General features: G+C 33.3%; 1 protein-coding gene across 4 annotated transcripts in view; it reads left to right on the top strand.

The window, feature by feature from the left end:
- Nucleotides 1-22,109, top strand: part of LOC149623751 (uncharacterized) — a 121,061-nt gene extending 98,952 nt beyond the window's left edge. For all 4 annotated transcript variants that reach the window (XM_089852968.1, XM_089852966.1, XM_089852969.1 and 1 more), the window contains one exon: nt 826-22,109. In XM_089852968.1, coding sequence (XP_089709094.1) covers nt 852-2,735 — 1,884 coding nt within the window. In that variant the 5' untranslated portion in view covers nt 826-851 and the 3' untranslated portion in view covers nt 2,736-22,109. The remainder of the gene's footprint in view (nt 1-825) is intronic.
- Nucleotides 22,110-22,243: the final 134 nt, after the last annotated feature.

The raw sequence follows: 22,243 nt of genomic DNA on the forward strand, positions 1-22,243 counted from the left end.
GATAACCAAAAGATTATGATTAAGGGGCCAAATTTCTCTCGTGTCCAAAAAGTATACACCGCTTGTTGTCTTTTATCAATGGTTCAACCGAAATGATGTTTCTAGACCTGCCAGTTCGAAAACCCAACCCCAATCCCAATTAAAGGTTCCAACTGAAATGTAAAAAGTAACCTGCTATAAATAGGTTGATGTTTCTATTAATTCGTCATACACCTGTCATAGTACTTACTTATTTTTGTTTTAAATAAAATGCTGGCGGAAAAGAATATAAATTTAAATATGAGAAAATAACAAAACACTTGTTCCCGTATTTTAAATTAATATTCAATTAAGTGAAATATTGTAAAGTAAAAACGAAGGAATTCAGTTCAAATAAGGTCAGGATTCACAATTATACGAGTTGGTAGAAAGTTTTTTTCTCGCATCTACAACAAGTGAGGCATTGCGTGCAAGGGTAAATATCACAGGTGGCATCCTCTGTAAAGGTACTCGAATTTTATCGTGCGCCTCACCTACTATGTAATCCTTTCGCACTTATTATTTCTCTCTAAAGGGCCCCATTCATCCGTTTCGCGCACATTCGTTTCGTACGATCAGTAGCGGTTTAAACGTTTCATTAAAATGACTCTCATTTTGCTTAATATTCAATATTTTGGAGTTGATTTTTGTTATAATTAAATCGATTCATTGTTCAAAATCAAGATAATTATATTCGTAGGTTCAGATAAATCTTAACAAGATATGCTTAAGGTGTTTTGTTCGAATGTTATTGTTACTAACGTTCTAATTTTTGCATTTTCTTTATTTTTTTTTGTGTACTTACAGGATAATCGTGGCTGTGTCGCGAGACCATGAAGGAGGGGTCGGAGGGAGATGGATCCACGTCCGATTCCAAAGACTCGGAAACGACCACGAGCAGTATTGTATATTCCAACAACCACAATCGCCACGTCACCAGCCATATCAACCACACGAACAATATCAGAAGTCCGCTGGCGATCAGCACCACAAATGGAGGAAGTGGCGGAGTTGGCACCGTCTCCCCGGGACAGCCCCTTCTTCGAGCTCTGGCAGAGTCCACCAGGAATCAGGCGATGGGAGCGACACTGGCGGCCATCGGAGCCGAAGTGGCAGCGGCCGCGGCAGCCGCCGCATCTTCGACGAGCGACAATCCTGCCTTGTCACCCTTGGGTGGTCCATTCGCCTCGGCGTTGTTGGGGGTTTCGAAAAAGAACTCGACGGGTCGCCGATCCAGAGCGGCGAGTAGTGGGAACGGAGGAAGCAGCGCGGGTGAAGAAACGAACGGGAACGGCGGTCTTCTACCAAAAGGTAAGCCCATGTCCGCGACCCCACCTCCCGATCAGTCTTCGCCCAGCCCCGGATCGGTGGCCGGTGTACCTCCCGGGGCACCCCGGGACAAAGTTTTCGTGTGCGGAGTTTGCAATCGTTGCTTCGGGTATAAGCACGTGCTTCAGAATCACGAACGAACGCATACTGGTGAGAAACCATTCGAGTGCAAAGAGTGCCACAAGAGGTTTACGCGAGACCATCATCTCAAGACTCACATGCGCCTGCATACGGGGGAAAAGCCGTACCACTGTTCCCACTGCGAACGCCAGTTCGTGCAAGTGGCAAACTTGCGCCGGCACCTTCGGGTGCATACGGGAGAAAGACCGTACGCTTGCGAGCTCTGTTCGTCGCGATTCTCGGACAGTAATCAGCTCAAAGCCCACATGCTCATCCACAAGGGCGAAAAGCCTTTCGAGTGTAAAAAGTGCCTGGGACGATTTCGAAGACGACACCATCTAATGCACCACAAGTGCCCCAAAGAAGAGTTGAATCTGGGTAAACCACGGCGCGGTAGAAGACCCAAAGCCTACGATTCCATTTCACCTCCTCCAAACCGCCTGGGAGGAGGTCCGTTGCCTCACGCGCGGCACGCGAGTGCCACGGCAGCCGTCACGGCGTTCCCAACGTCGGTCGTAGTTCACGAACCTCCCTTGGCCATTCGACCGGGCGAAATGGCCTCGCTAGGTTCTATATCGGGCGCCAAAACCAATTGTTCGGGATCGCGTTCGTCGACGCCGGGACTAGGAAAGGCCTTACCCGGTACGGCCGTCATGGCTACCGTCCAACAACCGCCTTTGGCCCACTCGAGCTCGGGAGTCATCGAGAAGAATAATAGGCGTAAGCCGGCGCACACCGTCCGCATTCTGACCCCTCAACAAAGGGAACTCTTCCTCCGCGACAAGGAAACGATGCAAACGCAGGCCATCGACATGTCTCTCTCGCCTACACCCGATTCGGCGCCTTTGGCGCTTCTTTCGAGAACGGGCTCGGCAACTTCCCGGTACGGCCCTTCTTCCACGATGGAGGGTGTCCTAGACTTGTCCAACTCCAGGAGCGACGACTCCGAAGCCGAGCCCATCGAAGAAGATATCGATGACCCCGAAGAGGAAGAGTTGCTGGACGAAGAGCTGTACGACGAAGATGACGATGAGCTTATGGATTTGGAATCCTCGGGAGCGGGCGGAGGTAGCGAGGACGATAGTCGGGGCGCCATGACGCCCATCAGGGCGGCCACTTTAAAAGCGGTCCGCATATCCGCGGGTACTTCCACGTGGGAAAAAGCCACGGCCACCGTCATCCATAATCACCATCACCTTCATCATCGAGATGACAATAACCAATCGCCTCACCGTCTTCGCGCCAGAGATAACGGTGACCTCGCGTGACATAGGGTTTTAAACTAGCGGCTACCGAAAAATATTTTCTTTAATAAAAAAATGGCGGAAAAACGTTTGGGCGATTGAAAGGAAAGCCGTGTCGACAAGAATGGAGCGAGTTTTTCGCCGAGATGGTAACATATAATGGGGGTTAGATTCAATGTTCATACTTTCTCGTATATAAATATATATATCTTCCGTTTAAAAAAACAAAAACAAAACAAAACTAGAGCACTTTATATAAAATTACCTTACGAACGAAGCGAGTATAGTTATTTTTGTTTTGTTTTTTTTTCTTTCACCCTTATTATTTTAAATAATTTGTTTTTCTCCCCAGTAACGTTTCTTCTCTAGATCTCTTAATTTAATATTTTATTATTACGGGTTATTTTTATTTTTTTTTTCAAGTAATTTAGTTATAGAAACGTAAACCGGTTCTTTATAATTATAAATGAACCAAAAAACGTTGAACCAACAACGTAAACCTACCTCAAACAAAACGAATGACCAGCTCAAAAATCTTAAAAGTATCAATTCCACTTACACGGAGTTACACTTTTAACGTTTTAAAAAATCGTTCAGTTTTATAAAAACAAACAAATTTAATGGCCAAATTATATTATTATTTTTTACCAAAATTTCATCTAAAACTATCATCGGATTCAATTCGAGGAAAAAGCGAAAAAAATATCCCCCATAACAAAATTATATCAAAGAAATGATATAACTTTTTTTGTTCATATTGTGGATTTATTTATAGGCTGTTTTTTATTATTATTTAAATATCTGGTTTACTAGTCGTGTAAATCAATATTTTCATCACAATACCTCCATTGCCTAGTCTTTAATTTTAAATCTTAACTAATAAGAGACGCGAAAGAAGTGTATTTACAGAGCACCACACCCCATATCACCTATAAAAAAATCCACATCCTAATTCCGCACTTATATTATAATTAAACCAATACTCCTAAAATATTTTTTGGTTTAAACATTTAAAACTTGATCTCATTTTTTTTTATTATTATTAAATGTAAACGCAAAGAAGCGTTATAAATGCAATATAAAGATTTTACAAAAAATCTTTTCCGAAATTATTTGTCTACCTCAAATAAGTGTATTCCTTGCTATAGTACAAACAAACAATTAAATAAATAAATAAAAACAACCCTTTATTTCCTCGAAAAACTAAATTGGTCCGATGATAGAATAAGGAGAATATTATTGGTACAATCCTACGTAACCGGAGATTGGAACGCTATATTACTTTAGTTCCAAACTCTATTATAAATATTTTTTATTTATAGTTGAAACTTATTCTTATAGCTTAAAATTTATTAATAATTTGCTCACTTTCGACGAAATTAAATACGCTTCATGTAAAAAAATAAAACACCAAATGGAAAAAAATTCGAACATTTTTTTATTATTTCGCTTCGTATTTTGCTTTTAAAAGAGAATTAGATGAAAGGATTATCGCGTGTTAGATTGGTTATTATTTAATTAGATTTGACTAAGAGCTTTAATTTTAACCTAAAAATGCTGGAAAATTAAAAATATTATAAAAATCTAGTTAGAAAAAATTTAAATAAATTAGAGCATTTTAAAAATTAAAAACAAAATCCAGCAAACTTACTTTATATCGACAGTTTTATGAAGTAAAATCGCAACTTTAATATCATATAAATTTTAAGTATTTATATATAATTTTAAAAATAAAACAGTGCCCTAACTAAGTTTCCCTAATTGTATTGTTTTAGTTCTAAAGCTCTTTTTCATATCTACGTGAATAATTAACTAATTAAACCGGGATTATCCGTCATTAACATTTCTCCTTAATTATGGTAATTACGTAAAATCTAAGCGGCATTGCTCGATCGTTCAAATTAATAATTTAATTAAAATTGTTATTTAACGTGAATACGGGAAATCATAAAAAAAAACTTGCACTCCCCTTAAATTTCCTAAAAAAAATTAAAAGTAAATGATCGTTATTCAAATATCCCAAAACAAAATTACCCTTTTTGAAATGAAAATTTAAACCAAAATTCAAAAAAAAAAGCTAATCAAATCACTTAAATAATACGTTTTTCAAAAAGACTGCCTAAACCTACCAGTTGTAGTGTGTACACTTATCTAATAATTATAGAATTGTACAGTGTAAAGATTAGTGTTATATACGTCACTGGTAGCGCGAGGGTTTTGTCGATTTGTTTTTGTGAATTTTTCAGTCTAAAATGGCAAAAGTTCCTAATACAAAAAAATGTATATAATTATATCTATTTAAAAAAAGGGAAATTTACCTAAAAAATAATCCCCCGTATATCTTAAAATTTTCGAAGAAATTTAGCGATAATATTTTTAAAATGGTCTCTTTTGGTTACTGTCTGTTTGTACAATAGAGAAAAAATATTATATAATCGACCCCTCGGAGTGTAAAGTCGATTCAGTAGCCAAAATAAGACGCCATTTTTAACCTTTCATTACGTCATTCTTTTGCTTCAATTACGCTAACTTTACCGTTTCAAGTTTTTCCATCTTAACTGACACCATTAACAAAAGTTCATAGATAAAAGCAAAAAGTATCCCTCATTGAAGCTTCCTCGCGCCGTGAAATAAGAGGAACCCTCCCCCTTTACCTCTCAGAATAGTGTCAACCCCTTCACCGTTCACGAACTTTGCACATGCGTGAATAGGCTCCTAGTACTAAGAATTAACGTTTGAATCGGCACCATTGAATATCATAATTTTGACCTCAAAAGAAGCTCGTCTCTGATTGGTTGAGTCGGTTCGTGTAGGAGTTTAGATGAGGGTCGTTTGTTTCTCATTTTCCATGGCGTCTACAGCTAAAGTCTGGGAATTGTGAACGAAATATACTTTTTGTTTTCACGTATGAAGTTTTGCCATCAACAATAGAGGCTGAATTATTGAGAACTTCCAGTTGAAACGTCATTGTGGCTATAAAACATCTTGGAAAATATCAGATCTTTGTAAGCCATAATTCTCCTTGTTCAAAGAGTTCTGATACCATCTTTGAAATAATTTGAATAATCTTTCAATAATTTTGAATCTTTAAATATATCAATTTGAGTCAGTTTATATTGACCAAAATTACATCTAAAGAACAAGCTAACTGATATTCAAACTTTCAGAAATTTGGATGATTCAAAAAACACTAGAAACTAGATATTCTGGAGGCAAATGGTGTCGTTTGAGATTTTAATATGCTTTTATTTTTCACAATTTTGGTATGAAGTTTTCAAAAGACCTTGTGTTGCCTTTTGTCAAATTCTACTACTAATTAATTTAGATCTAATTACGTAGTTCTACTGTCTCAGACGCGTTTGAGGCAGACGAAATTGTGGAAAAAATGTACTTCGAAACGCGTAAAATTAGCTTATAAAATTTATTAATTTTAAAACTGGCTTTCTCGTATGTTTTATCATGAGCATAATACAAAATTAACAAAAAAAAAACTAACAATTTTAAATCAACTTTGTCAAAAAGCGTAGTTTTCGCCATGTGATAAACTCAAACAAAGAAAATGAAAAATAATGGCATTTTTTAAACGAAAGCCAAGCATTATTATTACGTTTAAATTTACCAAAATTTTGCAAAAAAAAAAAAACACTTTTTGCCAAATTTTAAATCCTATCCTATATAGTTTTAATGTTTTTTTTTTATTAATTAAAGTATTTTGCAACGTCAAATTCACGCGGTTATCAAGTAGGCTTAGTTTAGTTACTAATTAATTAACACCATTAATAATTAATTTGCTAGAATGGGCGTTGCAAATACACATCGTTTAAATATAATTTGCAAACGCAAACGCCGTTTATTTTTTGTTTTAAAAAATTTAAAAAATTTTTAAACGGCACGTCGCGTGAAATGAAAACCAAAAGGTCTAAACAGTTCCTATGAAAAAAATTGGGCGCGTTTAAAAGAAGGCGTTTTAACGTTAGACGGAGTTTCTGTTTTCAATTTCGAAAGAGTATCAAGAAATTATAGTCTATGATTATCGAACAGTAAATATAGGACAAGATAAATCAGACTTTTGTAACAAAATTAGACTATTTACGTCAATATCGGTCTATGATTAAGTCTATTTATAAATCGTCATAAGCTAAAATTAGGCATAGACAAATAAAATTAATAAATATATAAATAAATAAACTAATGGAGTATAAAGTTAAAGGGAATATAAAGTTAAAAATTAGGGTGTATCTATCACTTTATTAACCCTGACTATCAACACCAACCATTTACTTCATATCCCCTTTAAATACAAAGCATGCACCTTCGTTAATTTTAAACCGATATTAACGTAATACGTTTAACAATCTCTTATTTCTAAAAACATAAGTAACGTTACGACATTACAATATTTGAAAGCAATTTTTCACCATTATTAATAATGGTTAGCAAAGTATTTTAATTGCATATGGCTATGGTTTGACCGTGAACTTGAGTTTGTCTAAAGAAATGTAGATATTATCCAATTTAACATTTAAAAAAACAAAAAAAGAAAAAAAAAAACACGGCGTGGTCGTCGAGATTCCGAACCCAGACAAATCGACCCACTGTCACCCCCGTTGCCGACCCCTTCACCCGGGTTTTTTATATATATAGATATATAGTTTTTGCACCCTGCAACCCCCCTTTTTTTACTATAGGAGAAGGCGTATTAAAAACCCCTGGCAGATTTCGTTGTCATGGCTACGAAGGCGGGTGTTCCTAAAAAAAAAATCGGCTGTGCCTATATGAGCCTACTACGACTAGAAGACTAGGAAAAGATGCGTCTTACAATATATATATATGTACCGTTGTTTTTACTACCTTAGTCTATCCCAAAAAATATGGAGCTAATGATAGCGTAAGAAACGATATTCGCTTTCGAACATTTTCTTCTTTGAACATTTTTGGCTTCTTCATTGGTATTTGACTGAATTCCAACGCAAATATTAGGTCACCAAAGAAGTCCTTTCAAATGGACAAGACACGAAATACCCGAGTTTTGCAGTAATGTTATTTTCCCCCAGTTCAATTTTGAAACTAATTCAAATTGAACGCCAATAAACTTTGTTGGAAATTCCTCAATTGATAAATAAAATTTTATAAAAGAAAGGAAAGGACTAGGTTAAGTTTTCATTTATTTTGTTCCAAAGATAATTTAAAATTAATATTAATGCTTCAAATTTAAATCAACCCTGTATCCATCAACAATATTAAAGACGATGCAAGCGATTAGGGTTTATTAACAGGAAAAGCCTAGGTGTTAGGCATCTCTGTAAAGCGGATGACGTTTTAGTTCTAGGGCAACCAATCGCAGCCTCCACACACTATTACATCATGATCCGATTTAAGGAAACCGTTGATCCCTCGTATCTTCTTTATTATTGTTGATGGATACTTAATTCCAATTTGAAATATGCCTATAATTTAATTGCAATTGCGAATAAAACAAGCAAGAACCTTTCCCTTAACAATTTGTACGGTTATCACGAGACCAGTATAAAGTTTAAGCAGACGACGTTAAAATGAACAATATAAACGTATTTTCAATGTAGAAAATTTTCAAGTGATGTTTTTCACTGTATGTCTATGCTATCATCAGCTCCGTATTCTTTGGTCTTCCCTAAGTTCCCTTACTAAAAACCCCTCGGCTAGCTTGGGAGAGAGAGAAAAAAAAGCAGTGAAATTTTATTTCAAGCTAAGTAGGTAGCGTTTGCGCAAGGTAATACCGGGGCGTTATTCCTCAGTAATAGATAGTGATTCTTAGATCGAAACGGGACATAGATTGGCCCTTAATATAAATCTATTGTCTATGGGGTAGACATAAGTCGTACCGTATCGTAACTGGAACTGTTTTTTTGACGTTCGACGATGAACTAGGGACTAATTTAAAAAAAAAAAGAATGAAGAAATAGAATGGAACAAAAACTGAATGTTTAATGTTTCAAATAACAAAATTCGGACTATGTTAGGGGGTTTCTGATAAATGTGGCATAAATTAAGGAGGATGTTCTTAAGGGGTCAAACGTAAAACACTCAAATCATAGCTGAAAAACAGTGGCTTGGACAGCAAAATGTCAAAGATAGAAGTTACATTTTCGACTCAAAATTGATTTCCCAAAGAACATCCAGCTTAATTTCTACCAGGCTTATCACAAACACCCTCTGTGTATATTGAAGTACCTAAATATACAGGTTATAGAATTATTCTGCTACCAATTTGGTTACATACCAAGCACATGGGCGTTTTAGAGGGTTGACTTGACAATGCATCGATTTTTTTAACCTACAAGAAATAGGCCAAACCTACAAACGAATTAAAAATAATGATTTATATCAAATTTCACCAAATTTCGAACTTAAAAGCGCGTAAAATTACTTGGAAAATAGTTAATTTCACTTAAATTAATGAGGGTTAAGCGAGGCTTTTTAATAGTACTTCTAAATTCGATATGGCCTCTTCTCAAATGGTTGGTTTTCCCCGTTTGGTAACTTCCAAAAATATCACCACGTTTTCGTGAAATTTAGACTTAATTAAATATATAAACGTGAAACAAAGTAGCGGGGTTTTTCTTAATTAGACATTTGTAAAATATATCCTATCCCAGTAATTATATAAAACCAATAATTAAAAATGGGCAATTAGCGTCTCCATACAAGCAAGTGCAATTCAACTTTATATAAATAGAAATTAACGTTTTTAATATCGGATTTCCCTACTATAGAGATGTGAAATTGTAATTACTAAACACCGCTGTAAATTTACCGATTTATTTAGCACACCGTAATTTTACCATGGTAATTTACTCGGTAAATTAATAATAAGAAGCGATCAAAAATTAATTTAAACTGAGTAAAAAGACCCAAATAAATTTTGAGTAACTCAACTAATTACCTATCCCTAGTTACCACCATGATACCCTTACAACTGTTTAAATCTCTTCATATCCCTCTTAAATTTCTCTAAATTACGGACAGAAACTTTAAAAATTTGAATCAGTAATTTACTGGCGCAATTTCACATCTCTATATCCCTTAAAAAATAATTCAATGTAATTATATAATGTGCAATTCATTTACAGACATAATTATCCAAAACTCAAAACGGCATGGTAAAATATTCCTAATTTTTTTAATACAATACGCTGTCAACGCGCATGCATATGCGGCGTTCAGCGTATATAATAGCTATAGTAGACAAAATGTAAATAATTGTAGACAAAAATTTAAAATCAAATTATATATAAAAATAGTAAAATATTATCTGGCGTAACTTAATTGGTCCGAAAACGTCGATAGACAATTAATTGTTATGGTTTATTTGAAGGTTTTTTCGTTTTAATTAAACTTTAGCTTCAGAAAATAATGGTAGACATGATGATAGACATTCTTATATGATCTTCAAGGCCCAGAGGAGAAATGTAGAAATATTTTGAAGTTTAATTACATTTTTTTGTAGAAATTAGCAGAAAATTTACAATTAAAAGAAATAATGGAAGTAAAAATTTCTGGGAGTCGCTGCTAAAAATGCTAGAATTGATAGCTAATAATTCTCAAAGCTTAATTATCCATCTTTTAACTTTTAATTAAGAAACCGTGGAAGCAGACATTACCCCTGTAATATTACATCCCTGTCAGGCCAGCAAGAGCCTCTCTTGACTAACAGGGATGAGATCTTCCAGGGGTAATGTTTGTTAGTTAATAGTTAGGATTGAAATATTAAAATTATTATAGATTCTAGTATTTTATAGCGGCAATGAACGATTTAAACCCAAGATAATTTAAGCTTCAATCATTATTTCGAACAAATAAGAGATATTACCCCAGCTGCCCGCAAAATTGTCAGTGCCTATTTCAACTTAAATTTATCATTATCAATAAGTACTCTTCCGTTAACCAATATCTAATTTAAATAAATATATTTTTTTTTTCATAATTTGTTTTTATCGCAAAACTTAATAATCTAATAATGATAACCTTACATTGTAAAAAATGATATGGGATAGTTATTTAAATATATACTGTAATTTTATATTTCTCCCGCAAGGCTCTTATTTTGGTTTTGAAATATTTCGTAATGGCGCCTGTTTGACCGATAGTTAAATTGAAAAAAAAAAAAAATATTCCAACCATCATTGCACGGTTTAATGTATACCCGTCCCGAAATAATATTCGAAAGGAATGATGGGTAACAATTTTTTAAACCAGTTTTTTTATATATATAGAACGATAAGGTTATGTACTGCATTGGACGCTTTAGGCTAGATCTGGCTGGCCCTATTCAGTTTTAGACAGGACCGGTAAACAACAAACAACCAACAAGGTAGATGCTAGCTAGCTCTTGACGCTCAAAACCCCCCAGTTTGGTGACCCAACCCTTATAAGGAACGTTTTTATCTCGGCTTTAAGTTATCCCCTCTCTCTTAGCACATTGGTATGGTTGAAATTGCTGAAATTCTTTAAAATTATAACTTGAAAAAGTGATGAAACCTTTGCGAAAACATTATTGCATAAATTGCGGTTTGCACCAAAACACTGAATGAAGGTGAAACACTTGCCAGTGTAATTAATCTGTATTAGTAAAAACAGCTCTAGTTACCAAATCTTAACTAAAATCAGGAATTAATTTATGCTACTAAGAATATATAAAGACTAAGATTCTAAATCCGTTGTCGCATCCTTCAAGATGGCGCTCACGCTGGACATCTACTGAAATATATTTACTATATATGACCGTAAACTATTTCCTTTTCCAAAACCAATCATTTCCACCAATAAAACTTCATTATTAAAAATTAAAATTCCAATTTTCATTTGATCAGTGTTAAAACAAAAACTAGCAGACGAAATTTCCCTGCAAAAAGAAAAAATAAAAATGCGAGGATGGCACCAGACAATATTATATTATTAATGACACGAATGCACTTTTTTTGTTAAAATTATTAGTCCCATAATTATGCAATTTAATATATATATAAATTTTTTTTGCCATTTCATTGCAATCAATTTGGAGCCATTACAATGTTCTAACTGACTACGTCCCCCTTGAAGCAAAAAAATATATATTTTTTTAACCTACCATAAAAAAAATCTCCCTAAGACACGCTATTATAAAAAAAATTGAACATACGGACAGGGGCATGATGGTAACTTGGAACACTTTGCAGTGCATGGAACACCTAACAACGTTGCCCATTTTATACATAAGAAACTCTTCCGGTTCTTCTTACACCCTTAGTATTTCAAATTTTGTTTATTAAAATTAGTAATAATAATCTTAATACATTTAGTTTCATATTTATAGAAAATGTTACAAATGGTTCTCCCGCTCATAATTTGCATGCCAAATGGTCTGGTATAGTTTTTGAAATTTTGAATTTATTTACGTTATTATAAAGAGAAGGACTCGACAGACGTTTATCTTCGCTGCAAAGTAACCTCAGTCTTTAAACTTTTAGCCCGCAGACCCCTTAAAAAAATAAAAACAGGAAAAACTAGTTGCTGAATTGCCTGGTTCTCTCTAGCTTGCTTACCAGTAAACAAGTGACGTAAACCTTATTCGGATTACGATTGGTTACAGGGTTACCCCTCTTTTGCATGGACCAGTTCGCATCTGCTTTTATTAAATTTTAAATTGTCTTAGAATTAGAAATTGAATTTAACTTTGTATGTGTATCGTGAATCGGTGATAAGTAGTAGGTTTAAGTTCAATCCATTGAATCATCGAGAATAACAGTTAATCACGACAGAACTGATTAAACAGGTGTGAATCGCAATATTCAATTTGAATCACTTAAAATCTTGATCAAAGCTCGTCAGTTTAAATGTTTGAAAAATATGATTTAACAGCTTTAAATTCCATAAAATATCTGCAACAACTTTGATTAAAATTATCAGAAATAGCTTAAAAATAAGATTAAAATGTTGACAAAGCCCTGAAAGCATGATTAAAATGTTGACAAAACCCTGAAAACCAGATTAAAATGTTGAAAAAACCCTTAAAGCCCGATTAAAATGTTGAAAAAACCCTTAAAGCCCGATTAAAATGTGGAAAAAACCCTTTAAGAGTGATCAAAATGATCACAAATCCTTTAAGAAACCAATTAAAATATTCGAAATTATTTAAAAACCTGATTAAAGTAACGAAAAATCCATTATAAACCATCGAAAAACCCCCAAAACAATAAATTAGTACCTTAAAAAACAACTAACAATTTAAAATATACATTGACACTTTTTGAAACAATTATTATTGTCCTTCGACCCTTGGCGAATTTCTCGCGCTTTTGTCCGTAGATGATCCGTGGTATAAGGTGGTGGTTCGAACTCGACCATTCATTCGCGTTATCGAATAAGGCTTCCCCTTGCTTGCCTTCAATACTTTCAGGTAAATCTGACACCTGTCGTAGACAGTAAAAAAATGCATGCCGCGCGAGAAGTAGGGGCTGGGTTGGTTGGTTGGGATGGTTTATTTTCTTCTCTCTCTCTCGGAGTGGTTACGCGTCTACGATTACGAAGGTTCGTTCGGGGAAAGAACACCAGTTGGAAAAACTGATGAGGGGCAAAAGGAAAAAATCCCTTACTTCCCAGAATGCTAGATCTACAACCTACCAACATCACCACCACCTTCTACAGTCCTCCTAAAAAGGGGGGCAACGTAAACCTCCTCCTCCCAACTTGTATACGTTGTTTACCGCACCAAGAAAAAAGTTTTTTGACCTTCCCAAAAAAAGAAAAACGTCTAGCCGAGCGCAAGACACTACCCCCAGGCTAGGTTCAGTAAAAAAAAAACTGCCTACAACCGGCGATATTTTTTTACAGCCGATTATATTTTCATCCTAAAATCTGAAAGTTGTTTGTTGCATCCCTTGCTTTTTTTTACAGGGGGTCGGTTTTTATTTTTTTGTTGGTGGTAGGGGGTTGTTGGTTACGGGGAGGGTATGGGGTTTTTTTCGAAACAGGACTGTCTACGTGTTTTTAACAATTTTCGAACCCCCTTAGTTGCGTTCTATTGCATAGAGGTAAGCAACTATGGATGGCTAACACTTGAAGCAGTGTTTTTTTATGTATGTGGGATAAGGGTGGGTTATAGTGGAAGATATATTATGATTGTAAGTTTCTCAAGTATTATGTAAAAGATTTTTTGTATTTTATTTTTTTTATTATTTTTTTTGTGCCGGGATTTGTACAATGTAGGTTTTTTTTGTTAAAAGTACGAGGGAATGTTTTTTTATTCTTTATTTTAGTACATTTTCGAAATTACGTACTATCTTTTCAAAAGTCAAAAAAATGAAAGATAATAGTTTTCCTAAAGTATAGCTATTGATTTACGGTATAGGAGACAATAACAATTTTCTGAAAGGTCCATCAATGTTAGCTTCTAAATTTTGCGCACTAAGCCTAGTGTCCGAAATTTTATTTCAAGTGTATGTACTATTTTAGCGGATCGGAATTTGAAGATTGTAAAAAGTAAAATAGCAGCCAATTTAATATGTATAACGAATTTTAGCTCGCTGCACCTTGCGCGAGCTACTAACCAATGAAATCACAGTTAGAAAGCCGTCAGAATCACGAGGCCTGACGTATAGTACTCAAGCCCTTACCGCAATATCCGCATGGAAATGAACATGGGAGAACAATGATTCTTGTTAACTGTATGCATTCCTCAAGTTTCTGGTCTATTTCGAAAAATTTAAATTTTAGACTTAACATAATCAACGTCTGACCAGTCAGAACGGATCAATACTGTTAAAAATTTCTAAACGTGATCTCAAAAAAATGTTTTTTTCTTTTTTAAATTATGAATCTCTCTCTTTGCAGTCGTAAAAATTTTTGAATAGCACCCTCGGTCGTAAATCTTCTAATTGGCCATAGACGCTTAAAAAAAAAGGGATTTTGGGTATATATTTGGACCCCTCCAGGCCGCGTTGGTCATCGAACGTGCGTCCTGCCCGTTATGGTCCAGCTGGGAGCAAATAGAACCTAGAGATATCCTTTTTTTTAGAAAGGCGAGAGAGCGCCAAGAGAGTAGGTTAGAGCATTTTTTTACGACTCCAATAAAATTGGGCATTCATTTTTCCGAAAATCGCGTCGCTATATGGATCCCCACTTTTCTATTGTTAAAAAAAAATATTCAAACTTTACCCCAACTGGCCACGTTTTTAAATTTTCCTAGTTATATTATTGTACCTTATTTTATTATGATCCGAAATTGGGAATGGAAAAGTACACCCGAAAACTTTAATTTATATTCAACACTGAGAGTTTTAAAGTTTATTTTACCAATCCACCTTATTCCCGGTGCGTCTGCCAAGGCTTAACTCCCGTTTATTAACTGACAGATCCGAGTCAAAATGACGCGTCGTCGTCTGCTTCGGAGTCTAAGGTTTCCATATTTTCGACTCTGAACCAGACGACGCATTATTTTGACTTCTTGGCCTAATAATAATAAGATCCACTTACAAAGCTTTCACTAGAGAATTCTTAATATGAGTTGAAACAATGAACGTAATTTTGTAAACCCTCCATTTTTCAAGTTAATTTTCTTTTTGCATTAAATTATGATTAATAAGTCATTAGAAAATGTTTAGTTGTATTTTCTTTATCAGTTCCGCGTATTTAAGGTTGCGTATGGACTTTAATCGGTTACTACGGAAACGGGCGCGCGTCCACGTAATTTTATTTACCATCTTTCAAACGTAGGCAAAGGCAAAGATCGTAAAAAATTTTATCGGTTAGGTTTTAGAATCAGTTTTTTTTTCTCTCTCTCGCGAATGGAAGACTTCTCTTTTTCCGTTGTGAAGACTTTATCGCTGGGCTTTTTAGGTATGTTAGAAAAGATTTGGCAGATTAAAGGCGGATTTTACGATGATAGCGTTAGTGCATGCTTGCTTGGGTGCTAAGAAAAAAATCAACCGAAAAAACGTTTGCAAAGCCTTTCAATCACGCTGATTTGGGTTTGTTTTCGGAATCCCGCCACACTTTTTACAACGTAATTGTATTTAAATAATAATAATAATATCATAGCATATGTATTTTTTACCAGCTGGAATATAATACTGAGTTTAAGAAATTGACTGTAAACATGTACTAAAACGTCTAGCGCTCAAGATGGAGGTATTATTTCAAATAGTGGGTCTCAGTTTTTATTATTGCAAATTAGGTTTAGCGAAATTTCGAGCGTCTAGCATCTTAGACATTTTAGACTTTTATCTTCTGTAGGTTTTAAATTTCGTAGAAACTTGAACGAATTAAGCCTAATTTGAATTTAAATAGTTTTTTCTCCCGCCAAATTTGGAATATATTACCTTGTGAGTGCTAAACGTTTTTCGTGCATGTTTTCAATAAGATCTTTAAACTCTTTATTGATTAGTCTAAAGTCGGTTGTAAGTTTTTGAAGTCTTACGCTATACCAATATAAGCGTACAACGACATTCAAGGGCCACAAAACCACGTGACATCCCTTTTTAACCGCAAATATATCCTGAATCCTGCCTGATACGACTGTCATTAGATTAGCCAAACCTTCAAAACGGTAAACACTATCATCAGTTTGACCATTCTCCGCCGTCATATTTTTGTCGCCGCTCTCGCGCTGGCTTTTATATCCATTTTTCTCTCTCTATATAAGAATATAAATTGGTGATTTTTGTCCCACAATATGTAAAAGATTCATTTCAACCCCATAGGCTGTTACAGTCCAAAAATCATCTATCATTTATGAAGCGAAAATAATATTCGATGACGCGACGCTGTTACGCTGCTCCCTAGGTTTTTTTGTCGTCGTTCCATGCTCGCTACCAAATACGGAAGTCCAGCTATATATTGTAGTGACCTAACCGGACTTACTGTGTATAAGAAAAACCTCTGTCCATCCCCCTTTCGCCCCGATAGTTACGACGGCGATGTACCACCATAGTCCTATAGGGTTTGCTCGTCTGCGGCCGTCACAATCCATTATTCGTGGTTTTTTCGAACACCACGCGTAACCGTGGATTCTATTATTAAATGTCTCCAACCAATATTCCACGCGTAATGCCTTATACTCTGGTTCAACCCGACGCGACCCTGTCCGATACGGACGGACCACCTCATGAGCAGCTTTTGTTTATTTAAAGGTTTAGAAATAAGTTAGCTCACTGTTACTTCAATGAGAAACGTTATTGTCAAGCAAGGTACAATCGCGCTTGTTCAATATTGGGTTTTAAATAAAACAGAAAATACTAATTATAAATTTAATTAGAACAATAAATTAGGTGTAAAATTTGTTAGGGCAACGGTGGGTTTATTGTAAAGTACATAGATAGTACTGTACAATTGCGCTAATTCAATATTGGGTTTAAAATAAAACGGAAAAATCCCAATTATCTTAATTACAAATTTAATTCGAACCATAAATGAGGTGTAAAATTTGTTAGGGCAACGGTGGGTTTAATGTAAAGTAAATAGAAAGTAAATTCTTCAAGTCAGATTGAAATTTTACTGAACATATAAATTATATTTTGTTTTTTAATTGGTCTCACAGTTGACTTAGAAATTTAATTAACGCAAATTTACTTTTAAACTATTATTAATAAATGAAAATTGCTTTCAATAATCCAATAATTATTTTAATTTTTAATTTCATATCAATTTCGAAAAGAAAACTTAAACTTCAAACGTAACGCTTTTTCCAGTTTCGGATCTCGAATCATTTTCTTGTACAAAAACGTTTTTGGAGATACAAATAATACAATTAAATTTCAATTAAAAGAAAAAACAACCGGTATCGTACTGTTCGTAATTCAAAAACAGAAATAGTACGATAATTAAACGGTTATAGAAGAATTGTAAACTTCATTTAAATAGGCGATATTTTAATTAATTAAAAAATGAGGAGTTTAAAATATTGTACAAAGCTAGCTATATATATACTGATAATTTTCTTCGCCTTTAATTATTAATCGCTTAAATAATTAATCTAATTTTTAGTCTAATTTAAATTCGAGATCCGGGTAAGGGTGCGCGACCCATTTCAAAATGACAAATCAAAGTCATACTTTTTGCTTCTTATATTTAGCATAGTAGATAAATAATAATAATGATAATTAATGAATAATAGTAACGATAATGATATGCGTGGTATTTTTGTCCATTCTGTTTAAATTGAAAATTTTAAGAATATTGCTCTAAACCAAAACTTAAAAAGAAAAAGAAAAAAAAATATAGAAAAACTAAATAAAAAAAACTAAAATATTTGTCACAAAGTTTCTCCCTATTGAAAAACATGTTAAAGCGATACACCGGACTAGATTTATTTTCTTTTTAATTGAAAGAGCTTGAAAAATAATGAATATATCAATTGGAACCATGTTTCTATCTACAATATTAAAGAAGATACAAGCAATTAAGTTTCCGTAATGGACACTACGCGTTAGGCTTCCCCACGAAGCACCCTATTGGACGCCTAGTACCACCTGAGGGATTCGTCCAATAGGCGTACTCGCAGTGCTTCTCGAGAAAAGCCTAACGCGTAGTGTCCATTACGGAAACATAATTGCTTGTATCTTCTTTAATATTATAGATAGAAACATGGTTCCAATTGATATATTCATTACTTTAAATTCTCTTTCTATTTAAAATGAATACACTATAGCCCGAAGTATCCCTCTACCCCCCTTCAGTGCACGTATATTCGAGAAATTAAGATTCCCCAAATGAAAATTTCACCTGGAAACGTTTTACGATTCAAGAAAAACACAAAAGAAATGACAATTATTTTTTATTAGTTTCAAGAATTAAGTAGTGTTTTTTGATGTCTGTATGACGTAGGTGTTAACGTAATATAACGTAAAAAAGGCGCAAAAATACCCTCACCTAATTAACCAATCAAGTTTCGTCGAATATAAAACACAGTCGCAAAGATAATATAACAATTTGGTTTTTTTTTTCAATTTAAATTTAAATCTCACTTAACCGCCGCGTTTTATTTGATTTTATTTTTCTTCTCATCACTGCATGTGCGAGTGGTTTGTTATAAAACAATTAAATTGTTAGGTTTGTCTGTCGCTTGAACTTGAAGAATGAATTTTTTTTTATTAGAAAAATTATAACTATAGAATTCTACGTTATCAAAAAAACGTAAAAAAAAACCCATCACATTCCATATTTTCGATGCCAAAATTATGGTAACATATTTTGTTATTATATCTCAAAACCGAGTCATTTAAAAACCTGCTCAATAGTAACAAAAAATTAATTAAGAACATTCATTATCCAGGGTAATGTAAAAAAAAAATTGAAAAAACATAATAAGCCAAAACAATGTAAGCCAATCACCTTCGAGCATTTTCTCAATATCCCTCGAAGACGACCCCCCCCCCTTTTAACCAATCATCCTTTATACCACATAATCAAGGTCGTTTTTAAAAGAGTCACGTTCCTTTTCTTATTTAAACATATATAGCCAATCAAAAAAGGGCTAATAAAACGAAACAAATGAGTACAACTCTATAATAATTTTTTTAGTTTTTTAATATGTGATATATATATGACCATAACGTACGCCTACCTCAGAAAAGAAACAACAACTTTAATTTAAAGACAGAATTCTTACAAGGATAATTATTATTTTTAATTTCATTTTTTAATTTAAAACACCTGTAAATTAATTTAAGAAAAAAACGTGACATTTGGCGAAAACATTAATTAGGAGCTGTTAATTAGAGACGAAGGCTTGTGACGTCATCGAGAGCAACGTTCCTGAATGAAAATGGATTGATGAATTGACCCCAGGATGAAGACTGACATGAGAAAATAGGTTTTTGGCTACAATTTGAATTTTTGAATAAAATGGCGGAAATTTTTTATTTCAATCTGTAAAAGAATGGAAACCAAAACTTATCGTAAGCCAATGCGAAATATAACTTTTCTAATCGTTCATTCTACAATTTCCCGCCATTTCATTCGAATTTGGGCCAAAACCATAGACTAACGACGATGTAGAAGGATACGAAAAATTATGTTAAAAAAAAAGGTTTTTTGTTTAATATGTTATTTGCGGTTGTTTGGGCGTATTTTTGTTCGTGTACCTCGAATAATATGAAAGGAAAAAGAAGAAAAGAAAATAGTTTTTGTTTTTGCCTAAGAAATATATGACGCTGTTTGAAAAATTTAGAAATAAAATAAATGAAAATTAATTCAAAAAATGGGACGTAAATTAAACTTACGTGTAACGACGGTAAATATACACGTGTAAAAATTGTATTTATTTTTTTTCCCGGTGGGTAATATTATCATATGGGTTCATAAATAAGCAAAAAATAAATAAACAATTATTTTTAATGTGGGATTTGTTTAAATAAATTCATATAGGCAACGTAATAAAAAATGCCCAAATAACGAGGTTGATTTGTTAAGAACTTGGTTTTTTTGTGAAGATTCTGGCTGAAGTTATAACGGTTTGGATTTAAAAAAAAAAGAAAAGCAAGATGATGATTTTTTCTTTTTTAATTTACGGACTTGTTTTTGTATTTATATTGACCCTATAATATTGCGGACTGTTTCCCAAAATATCTAAATATCAAATGGTGAATAAGAAAGGCAATGTTTGATAACGGGTCACCCCCTCCCCCCCTTTTTTTTCAAAATGATATAGAAACTTTTTAATTTTTTTAAAAACCCCCCAAAAAATTTTAAAGAAAAACGTCGCGTTCTTCTATTATGTTCATTATTGCTCTATATATTAGTTATTTTTAATTCGATTTGCGTGATTGTGAACGTCAGGAAGAAGGTAGGAGGGTTTTATCAGCGGTCGCCATCTGACGAATTTTGTAAAAAAAAAAAAAATAAATTTAAAAATTAGCAAAATTCTGTTTTTTTTTTCGGTTTTTATAAAGTAAAAAAACAAATGATATTTCTTCCATATTTTTCAAATTGTTTTTCGCTCTAATAGGATTAGGATGAGATAATATTTTTTATTGTTACGAATTTGTCGCGTTATTTTTGAAATAAAAGGATAAAAAATAAAAATTAAAATAAAATAAATTTGGAAATAACGGAAATGTGTCGGAATTAGAAAAGAAAATATGGGACCTTCTACTAGATTTTTTTTATTATTATATCGGACATGAATTGGTGATTTTGAAGACTTTTTTACTTGGTGACGAAAACAAATAAACAAAACAAACAAATATTGTAATCAATAGATACCATTGTACGTTTAAAAACAAAAACAAAAACATTTTTAAATGAAAACGATTTTTAAAGATGGGGATAAAATTCCGTTTTATTTTTAATGTACAGAAAAAAAATTAAAATAAACTGGCACCAAATAGATTTCACATTAGAAAAAAAATAATAATAATAATAAAAAAATCATTTAATTTAAAATTTTAAATAAAACATTAAGGGTATAACCCTAATTTAAAATTTTTACGATTAAAAAAAAAAGGATATAGAAGCTTAATTAAAACAACACTGTTTAATTTTAAACGTGATATTAATGAAGTTAAAACGCCCTTGGAAATTTTCATCAAACAAATTTTACCCTTGTACCCTACCTAGCTATCACCACAAATACAAAAAATAACCCTTCTAATTGTCTGATATTAAAATAATAAGACAGATAATTTAAAAATCTCAAATTTAATTTACGACAAGAGCTAAAATAAAAATTATTTAACACAAACAAAAAAAACTTCTAAATCTCTATTGGGTTTAACCCGTTCGAGATTAAGTTTAAATGGATACAAATAAATACATAAATAATGTAAAAGAAATAAAAACCTCTTTGCCTAAGTGCAAGTGCCTTTCGATTAGCTATTTTTCAGCAAAAAGAAATAATTTTTGAAAATACTGAAATGGAAAAAATAATAATAATAAAAAAATAATAATACAAAATAATATCTTTATCTGTCGTACTCACCTATTTTCACTATACATAATCCGAGTATTTATAATATATATTCCCTACATAACGGTTAATTGCCAAGAAATTAATTCTAAGACGTGCCACGAATAAAATAATAATAATAATTTTTGATAAGGTGAAATTTTTTCTTAATAAATATCAAAAAACACTAAAACAATATATATAATATATATATTGTCTCTGAAATTGAATTTTCTAAATTTTGTTATATACCAGAAAACCTTACAATCCAGGTGTGACAGCTTAAACAAAAATTTCAAGGGGTTTTCAAATAAACAAAACCAAAAACATTATTATCAGATGAAATTTTTTTGTCCGCGATGTCTTCGTATAGAATGTATAAACGTCATCCGACAAACACGATCCTTTCAAAAATTGTTTTCCTTACACGGGATCTCTTTAATTGTTATGGGAATTGTATATCCATGATATGAAAATAAAACAGTGGTAGTAAAAATTGATTTGAGATTTTAATTTCCCAACCCAACAAAGCTGAAAGGTATGTAATTTTATAATTTGTATTTACCTCGCTCTCTGAGGCGTTTTACTCCCGACATCTATAGGAAATTATATCGTACACCCAGTTTCATTCTTG

Source organism: Phalangium opilio, unplaced genomic scaffold (genome assembly GCF_054372755.1).
Source record: "Phalangium opilio isolate 3A_F unplaced genomic scaffold, DU_Popi_V2 ptg000113l_1, whole genome shotgun sequence".
In the NCBI taxonomy this organism is placed as follows: domain Eukaryota; kingdom Metazoa; phylum Arthropoda; class Arachnida; order Opiliones; family Phalangiidae; genus Phalangium; species Phalangium opilio.